Genomic DNA, 9,713 nt, shown 5'->3' with positions numbered 1-9,713 from the left:
TTATGATCTGCCTAGATTGAGCCAGGAGGATATAGACAACCTAAACAGACCAATAACAATAGAGGAAATAGAAGAAACCATCAAAAGACTACCAACTAAGAAAAGCCCAGGACCGGATGGATATACAGCAGAGTTTTACAAAACCTTTAAAGAGGAACTAACACCAATACTTTTCAAGCTATTTCAGGAAATAGAAAAGGAGGGAGAACTTCCAAATTCGTTCTACGAGGCCAACATCACCCTGATTCCGAAACCAGACAAAGACACTTCAAAGAAAGAAAACTACAGACCAATATCTCTAATGAACCTTGATGCAAAAATCCTCAATAAAATTCTGGCGAATCGGATTCAAATACATATCAAAAAAATTATACACCATGATCAAGTAGGATTCATCCCTGGTATGCAAGGTTGGTTCAATATACGGAAAACAATAAATGTTATCCACCACATCAATAGACTTAAAAATAAGAACCATATGATCATATCGATAGATGCAGAAAAAGCTTTCGACAAAGTACAGCATCCCTTTATGTTCAAAACTCTAGAAAAATTAGGGATAACTGGATCATACCTCAACATTGTAAAAGCAATCTATGATAAGCCACAGGCCAGCATCATTCTGAATGGAGAAAAATTGAAGGCATTCCCTCTAAGATCTGGTACAAGACAGGGATGCCCTCTCTCACCACTTCTGTTCAACATAGTCCTCGAAATACTGGCCAGAGCAATTAGGCAGACGAAAGAAATTAAAGGCATAAAAATAGGAAAAGAAGAACTTAAATTATCACTATTTGCAGATGATATGATTCTATACCTAGCAGACCCAAAAGGGTCTACAAAGAAGCTACTAGAGCTAATAAATGAATTCAGCAAAGTGGCAGGATATAAGATCAACACGCATAAATCAAAGGCATTCCTGTATATCAGCGACAGAGCCTCTGAAACGGAAATGAGGACAACTACTCCATTCACAATATCCCCCCAAAAAATAAAATACTTGGGAATCAACCTAACAAAAGAGGTGAAAGATTTATACAATGAAAATTACAGAACCCTAAAGAAAGACATAGAAGAAGACCTTAGAAGATGGAAAAATATACCCTGCTCATGGATAGGCAGAACTAACATCATCAAAATGGCGATATTACCAAAAGTCCTATATAAGTTCAATGCAATGCCAATCAAAATCCCAACAGCATATCTTGTAGAAATCGATAAAAGAATCATGAAATTCATATGGAACAATAAGAGACCCAGAATAGCAAAAACAATACTAAGCAGGAAGTGTGAATCAGGCGGTATAGCGATACCAGACTTCAAACTATACTACAGAGCAATAGTAACAAAAACAGCATGGTACTGGTACCAAAACAGGCGGGTGGACCAATGGTACAGAATAGAGGACACAGTAACCAATCCACAAAACTACAACTATCTTATTTTTGATAAAGGGGCTAAAAGCATGCAATGGAGGAAGGATAGCATCTTCAACAAATGGTGCTGGGAAAACTGGAAATCCATTTGTACCAAAATGAATCTGAATCCCTATCTCTCGCCGTGCACAAAAGTTAACTCAAAATGGATCAAGGAGCTTGATATTAAATCAGAGACATGGCATCTGATAGAAGAAAAAGTTGGTTATGATCTACACGCGGTGGGATCGGGCTCCAAATTCCTCAATAGGACACCCATAGCGCTAGAGTTAACAAATAGAATCAACAAATGGGACTTACTCAAACTAAAAAGTTTTTTCTCAGCAAAAGAAACAATAAGAGAGATAAACAGGGAGCCTACATCCTGGGAACAAATCTTTACTCCACACACTTCAGATAGAGCCCTAATAACCAGAATATACAAAGAACTCAAAAAATTAGACAATAAGATAACAAATAACCCAATCAATAAATGGGCCAAGGACCTGAACAGACACTTCTCAGAGGAGGACATACAATCAATCAACAAGTACATGAAAAAATGCTCACCATCGCTAGTAGTCAGAGAAATGCAAATCAAAACTACCCTAAGATACCATCTCACTCCAGTAAGACTGGCAGCCATTAGGAAGTCAAACAACAATAAGTGCTGGAGAGGATGCGGGGAAAAGGGCACTCTTGTTCATTGCTGGTGGGACTGCAAATTGGTGCAGCCAATTTGGAAAGCAGTATGGAGATTTCTTGGAAAGCTGGGAATGGAACCACCATTCGACCCAGCTATTCCCCTTCTCGGTCTATTCCCTAAAGCCCTAACAAGAGCATGCTACAGGGACACTGCTACATCGATGTTCATAGCAGCTCAATTCACGATAGCAAGACTGTGGAACCAGCCTAGATGCCCTTCAATAGATGAATGGATAAAAAAAATGTGGCATTTATATACTATGGAGTATTACTCTGCATTTAAAAATGACAAAATCATAGAATTTGGAGGGAAATGGATGGCATTAGAGCAGATTATGCTAAGTGAAGCTAGTCAATCTTTAAAAAACAAATTCCAAATGACTCCTTTGATATAAGGAGAGTGAACAAGGACAGGGTAGGGACGAAGAGCTTGAGAAGAAGATTTACATTAAACAGGGATGAGAGGTGGGAGGGAAAGGGAGTGAGAAGGGAAAGTGCATGGAAATGGAAGGCGATCCTCAGGGTTATAAAAAATGTCATATAAGAGGAAAGGAGGGGTAAGACAAGATAATACAAATGGAAGAAATGATTTACAGTAGAAGGGGTAGAGAGAGAAAAGGGGAGGGGAGGGGAGGCGAGGGGAGGGGAGGGGGGTTAGTAGAGAATAGGACAGACAGCAGAATACATCAGACACTAGAAAGGCAATATGTCAATCAATGGAAGGGTAACTGATGTGATACAGCAATTTGTATACGGGGTAAAAGCGGGAGTTCATAATCCATGTGAATCAACCATGTAATATGATGTATTAAGAACTATGTAATGGTATGAACGACCAATAAAAAAAAAAAAAAAAAAAAAAGGCATGTGGATGAGTGTCAGTGGTTAAGCACCCTTTGGTTCAATCCCCAGTACCAAAAATAAATAAATAAATTTGAAAGATTAATAAAAAAAAAATAAAAATAAATAAATAAATAAATAAATAAATAAATCCCAGAGGAAGCCCAAAGAAAAAACAAAAATGACAGCATGTTCACAAATGACAATGAAGGAAATCCAAATTTATCCCAGAAGAAAACACCAACCCACAGAAACAGACTAGAGAGTAAGGGAGAAAAACAGAGAAAAAGATCTAAACAGAAATCAGAAAAAGAAACTTAAAACAAACAAGACCAGCAGAAATAATTCTGTATCTTTCAATCAAAAACCTTGAATGTAAAGGGAATAAACTCCCCTATTTTAAGATGTAAAGTGACTGAATGGATTTTCTTTTTTTAATGGACTCAGTCACTTGCTATCTACAAGAAAGTCACTTCACCTCAGGAGACACAGAGAGTGACAGTGAAGGGATGGAAAAGATATTCCACATCAAGAAAACCAACCTAGAGCAGGAATGGCTAGACTCCTATCAGATAAAAAAGACTACAGATTAAAACACAATAAAAAGAGACAAGGTGATCACACCATGATAAAGGGGTCAATTCAGCAACATGAGACAGAAATTGTACACATACATGTGCCCGACACCGAGCACCCACATGTGCAAAACAGATATTACTGGAATGTAAAAGAAGAAGTCAACTACAACACAGTAAGAACAGTGGGGGCTTCAAATCCCCCCTTTTTTGAGAGAGAGAGAGAGAGAGAGAGAGAGAGAGAGAGAGATTTAATATTTATTATTTAGTTTTTTTTGGTGGACACAATCTTTGTTTGTATGTGGTGCTGAGGATGGAATCTGGGCCCCACACGTCACGCAAGCACACTACTGCTTGAGCCACATGCCAAGCCCAGTCAACTCCTATTTTCAGCACTGGACAGATCCTGTCTGCACAGGGTAGACATTTACAGACCATCCCACCCAACCACTGCAGAGCAAACATCCTTCTCAACAGCACACGACATATTCTCCATGTATTCTCAAAATAAATCTCGATAAATTTATTAAGAATGGAATCCATAGCAGGGGGAACACCTGGACAGTTCCAAAGCATGGGAATTCTTCAGCGTGTTCCCCAACAACCAATGGGTCATTGAAGAAATCAAAACATTGTTATGTATGTAAGAAATAAGAAAAATAACTAAAAATAAAAAAGAAAGTGTAAAATGCCTGCAGACCAATGAAAAGGGCCACACGAGATATTCAAACCTGGGGATACAGCAAAAGCAATTCTAACTGGGAAGTCCTCAGCAAGAAATAGCTTCATGAGGAAAATAGATCTGGAAAAAATGGCCCAATAATTCATCTCAAGGGACTGAATAAAATAAGGATGGGTCATGCCCCAGTTAGTAAATTTGGGAGAAGGAATAAAATCATAAACCTTCTAGAGTACCTGGGATCCCAGGCATGTGCCACTGCAACTGGCTTTTCATACTTTATTTTTATTGTTTTGGGGACCAGGCAGTGAACCCAAGGGTGCCATACCAGTGAGCCCCATCCCCAGGCAGGATTTTTAAAACAGGGTCTCACAAACTTGCTTACAACCTCTCTAAGATGCTGAGGCTGACTTTGAACTCACCATCCTCCTGCCTCACATCCTGAGCTGCTGGAACTACAGCTGAGCACCACCAAGCCAGCTTTTCCAATTGTTTGTTGAAGAGAATCTTTCAGGACATCAATTTGACCCACCTGCCCAGACCAATTAAAGAATGCATTCCATTGTTTTCATATGGGTTGTGGTTCTTTCTTTTTGAATATTTCTAACAGATAGGCAGCTCTATTTCAATTAAACCTTCCCAATGTGGCCACATCATTTTTGGATTTATTTTTTGTTTGTTTGTTTACTTATCTCTGTGATGCCTTGGATGGAACCCAGGCCCTTCAACATGCTAGCAAGTGCTCCACCACAGAGAAATGTCCCGAGCTCCCTGAGTTAGCTTTGATGAAGTTCACTCATTTCTCTAGAATAGCATGGTTTCTGGGTTTTCTAAATTGTGGAGGTAAAATTGGCCAGTGTTCCAGAAGGGGCTGTAGAGTCTTTGGATACAGGTGCACAAAGGACTGTGCATCTTTCAGTGGCCAAGGGGTGAAACCCAGTCCCACTTTCTGACCTGGCCATCCTTACAAACCAGGTGCTTTTTGTTATGACATCCTACAGTTGTGTGCTGGCTCAAAGCACAAATTAACCTAGAGTCAAAAGATGAGGAACTCAAAGGGAGGTGAGTGCTTTATCCCCAGGCATCTGAGAAAACAAAGTACCCTCACAATCCTTCCAGTGTTCAAGGGGTCTGGAGGCACCAGAGTACCTTCAAGTCCCTTTTTAGCCATGATAACTCTTAAAAGAACACATGATGACAGATCTCATTATGCAGATCTTCCTTGACTTTATTTGATCCTTGAATCCAACAAAATGAATGCCATTCAGAACCTTCCACCGGCCCCACATGTGCAAGCTAGACTTAGAGCTGGAGAAAAGGAAGTGCCACAAAGAGGAAGCAAGGCATAAAGATCACTCTGTGGGTGACAGAGAGGCCAGATGTGCTTCACCCAGACTCTGCTACCAGTTCCAAGAGTGAGCTGCAGTCTGCTTACACATCAAAGTGGGTTCCAGTTCACTATGTGTGGAGAATTATTCAAGCCATAATTAAAACATGTCCACAGGCAGCTTTAGAATACCTCAAATGAAGACTGGGTGGACCTTGTTCTCATCCTTGGATGAGAAACTAAGGCTAAGGTCACTGCACAACCCCATCAGCCCAGTCCTCAGTGGAGAGAAGTGTTAGAGGAAGATCGCTCAGTTATGTGCTAAACGTGCCCCTTCCACCAGAGCTTGTAATGGATTTCAGTTTTGCTGAAAGGGAATTTGGGTACCTTCAAGGGGCACCAAAGGTTTAACTGTGGACAGACTACCTAGGTGGATAACAGGCAAGGTTTGTTGAGTCCCAGAGGTTCTGATCAATGTGCAGCATGGACACCTCCTGCAGCACTGGGAGTGGGACAATGGGGCCTGTCTCATGCACAGATGCCCTTGCCCAGCACACCCAGAGACCAGGACCTGAGTTTTCTGGGTCCACATGGAGACCCATGAGGAAGAACCAGCATTGAATGTCTAGGTGGCACTGAGGTCCACAGAGAAGAAGTTTTCTTTCAATGGCTCATGTTCAATGCCTATATAGAATGTTCCAATCCACCTGTGTGAACATGCATGTGTTAAGCCACAGAGTAGCCACACATCATAACCAGATTTCAGTTTGATACCTTGACTTCCTGGGGCTGAACCTCATTGTTCACCAAGTACCCCATGCCTTCTTTCTCCATCAGCACCTGGAGAATCCCAAGGTTTCATTAGAAAGCCATGTAAATCCAGTGCAGAGGATGGCAGAAGACTAACCTTGAGATTCTGTTCATTTATGATGATTTATGCACCAGCCATGAAAGAAAGTAGCATCTTTCTGTGCCCATCAAGCCTGAATCCCACTCTAGAAATCCAGGTCCCTATGTATGTCTCTATAGAGACACATGTCCTGAAGGTTCGATCCTAGGGGGGCTTTCCTCCAATGGAGCCCCCTGCTGTACTTTCCTTTTCCCATCCACACTTTAGGCAATGCCTGAAATGGTGGGCTCTGTGTTCCCTCTAAGGTGACCTTACATCCTGCTTATACATACAATTGCCTAGAAGTACACTTTTGAAACACACTCAACTAGGCAGCTATTGGACAGGAGCACTGAATGAGGCCCTGGTTATACATGAACTTGGAGCCACAATGACGACACGGGACAGTACAGAACACAAGGATGTTTGGCTGCCTAAAACCCCTCACTATTGCTGTCAGCTCAGCACAGAGTTGGGAACATCTCCCTGGGTGGATGGTACCCCAGGCATCATAGCTCTCCAGAGGGGCAGGGTACAGCTCTACGCTCAACTGGCTCAGCCTGGCAGTGTGAAGCAGCAGGTCACTCAGGGTTGACATAGAGAGGCGGTTTCCATGGATGCTCAAGATCACAAGCTGGGAGCAGCGGCTCAGGGCAGGCAAGAGGGCTTGGAGCTGGGAATCAGTGATCCCGCAAGCTGCCAAGTCCAGGCTGTTCAGTGTGGTTGCAGTGCTGTCCAGCAGGAATTGGAGGGGCTCCAGACTGAAATCGGTCAGTTTGATGCCCCTCAGTTCCAGGTGTCTGAGCTGTCTGGCGTTTGGATATTGGGAAAGGTATTTCCAGTCAGAATCTGACAGTGGGCAGTTGGTTATTGAGAGGGTCTCCAGGGGGGTCTTCAGGTGCCTAAGGAAAAACCAGACAGTTCTGAGGAGCAATGTCAAGGAGGGAGAAGACAAATTGGCCCAAACCCAAAGTCACCCTGGTGATCCGACAATGGTCCACACTTAGGATGCTGCCTTTTGCAAAATCTGGTCATTCACATCACCCCATGTCAGGGTGAGCCTTTCACCACATCTCCTGTAAACAGAAGAGTCCACACCTCTGTGTCCCCTCCTCACTGCCAAGCAGAAAGTCACAGGTCTGGCCACAGGAGGTCATGGGGAGTCATGTATGAAGGACAAATTTGGGCAGGATGTAACAAAATCCACTGGGGTTAACCCTCTGAGAGGCACACACCCTATATCCTCAGCAAGATTTCCACCCCTGCTCCTGACCCTTACACCCAGCATCACTACCTGGAGTTCAGAACAGCCTTCCCCAGGTGGGTATAGAGGCAGGTCCTCTGCTCCCAGCTGGGGAGCACAGAGCTTCCCTGTTGACAGGTGTCAGTGTTGGGGCTTCCCTCCTTCCAAGCACTCTTCTCTACCTGCTTTCCACCACCTTCGTTGGACAGGCCTCCCACGGAGGGAACATCAATCCCATTTCTAGCTTTTGTCCCTCCCAACTGGATTCCCAGCATGGTGGCACTTCCCAGACTCTGGACCCTCATTTAGTAGTCTGCTCCAACACACATTATGCGAACTAGCTTCAGGATCCAATAGGAACTAAAGGATGAGTTATTTACCTTACAGTGCCTTATTAACCATGAGAGTGTCAGTGGCTGGTAGGTGCCAATTTCCTGTAACTGGTCTGCAGAGGATATTCACCCCCTCTTACTCACCTCAGCACCTGTTCCTGGTGGCCCTCAAGGAGGAAGACAGCATTGGCACAGAACTTCCGCAGGCAGTCCATCCTGAGGAACTGCGAGGTGAGCTGGGCAAGCAGCTGCTCCTGCTCCTCTTGGGAGGTGTAGGTAGGCACATAGACCTGGGAGACAATCAGCTTCCTCAGGTTCCTCATCTGGCCCAAGAAAGGAGCACAAGCAGCCAAGGTGGAGGGCGCCCAGGCACAATGTACTTCCACCTTCTGGACAGAGTCCAGCTGCAGCAGTCTCAGGACCTTCCTGGTGTAGCTGGTGGGTTTCCCAAAGATCTTCAGCGTATTGCAACACAGGTGCAGCCTGTCCCTTCTCTGTCTGACCCACAGGAACAAGTGGGTCAGGAATTCATCCAGGGGTCTTTTTCTGAGGCTCAAGTCTATGAAAACCTTGAAGGGTGGCTTAGCTGCCATTGCTGGACTGAGTTTCACTGTTCGATTCTTCTTAATGTCTTCTGGTGAGCAGGTGTCAACCACAGCTCCAGACCACATCCTCCAGAAGTTCTGGGGAACATTCCGCAAATCTAGCACCTGCAGTTTCCACCTCCTGTGGGAACGACAGCAGAGTATCAGCCCTGAGGTCCCTTCTTCACCTCTTAGCTGCTGCCCCCAGCTCCCCATCTTTGTTCTGTCTCACTTTTCTCCATTCACTTCCCTCCCATCCAGCCTGGTGCCCCCACTTGTACAGACTGAGGCAGGGGCAGGTATAGCCTCCTTCATAGGTCATCACAGCTGCCACAAGCACCTCAACATCTGGAAGCCTTTTCCAGATGGGGCTCAGCATGGCCAAGGCCTCTCCACCCCTCCTTGCTGGCAGCACAGGAAGCCTGTGTTGCACAATTTAGCACCCACTCTCCCTGCCTATACCTATCCCTACCCTGGCACCCAGGGTGCTCCCTTCCAGGCCACCTAGGTCCCCCTCACCTGGGGTGATCCTGCTGGGCAAGCAGCATGTCCAGCCCTTCCAGGGCCACTTGGGTCATTTCAAGCTGTGGCTTCCTCATCAGTGCCCCCAGGGGCAGGCGGGTGAAGGGCCAGGCCTGCACCATTTTCTTCAGGACCTCAGTGTGTCCCCTGCTGAAGGCCTCCACAAAGAGTGGTGGGAAGAGCTCTATGGGCAGGTCCTCCAGATCCAGGACAGCCCTGGACTTGTCGCTCAGCAGGCTTCGCCCTGCCAGCTCCAGCAGCGTGGGTGGGGACTGGACGGTCATCCTGGGGAGTCTGAATGAAGACAACTCCTGGAAAATGGTCCAGGGAAAAGGTCACTATCCCATCCATTGCCAGCCTCTGGGAAGGGGGTACTGGGAAGTATACAAGTACATCTCACCCTTATGGGGGAAAGCTTTGGATTATTATTTTGTCCTTTTAAAAGGGGGGAATTGGAGTGTCAAGTGACCTAAACAGTAGGCTCCTAGATTCAACAACTATATGGGTGGAAATAGACTAGCCCTCATATGGATGACATTCCTTTTAATTTTTTTTTTTTTAAAAATGAGCATTTATAAAGCATGTGCCTATATTATAAAACA

General features: G+C 44.6%; 1 protein-coding gene across 1 annotated transcript; it reads right to left on the bottom strand.

Annotated features, from left to right (window-relative positions):
* Positions 1-6,758: 6,758 nt before the first annotated feature.
* Positions 6,759-9,395, bottom strand: LOC144249284 (PRAME family member 20-like). The gene is made up of 4 exons (XM_077791562.1): positions 9,109-9,395; positions 8,509-8,731; positions 8,150-8,328; positions 6,759-7,332 (listed from the first exon to the last, which is right to left on the bottom strand). The coding sequence occupies exons 1-4, from the start codon at positions 9,393-9,395 to the stop codon at positions 6,759-6,761; spliced, it is 1,263 nt and encodes a 420-aa protein (XP_077647688.1).
* Between the last annotated feature and the right edge of the window lie 318 nt (positions 9,396-9,713).

Source organism: Urocitellus parryii, chromosome 11, assembly GCF_045843805.1.
Source record: "Urocitellus parryii isolate mUroPar1 chromosome 11, mUroPar1.hap1, whole genome shotgun sequence".
In the NCBI taxonomy this organism is placed as follows: Eukaryota; Metazoa; Chordata; class Mammalia; order Rodentia; family Sciuridae; genus Urocitellus; species Urocitellus parryii.
Note: the sequence above shows the minus strand (reverse complement) of the source record. Positions and strands in the feature narration are given on the sequence as shown.

Coding starts and splice junctions, on each gene's coding strand:
- LOC144249284 (XM_077791562.1), bottom strand. CDS start 9,395: ATGACCGTCCAGTCCCCACCCACGCTGCTGGAGCTGGCAGGGCGAAGC. Junction 8,732..9,108: donor GCCCAGCAGGATCACCCCAG/GTGAGGGGGACC, acceptor TCGTTCCCACAG/GAGGTGGAAACTGCAGGTGC. Junction 8,329..8,508: donor TGACCCACTTGTTCCTGTGG/GTCAGACAGAGA, acceptor TTCTTGGGCCAG/ATGAGGAACCTGAGGAAGCT.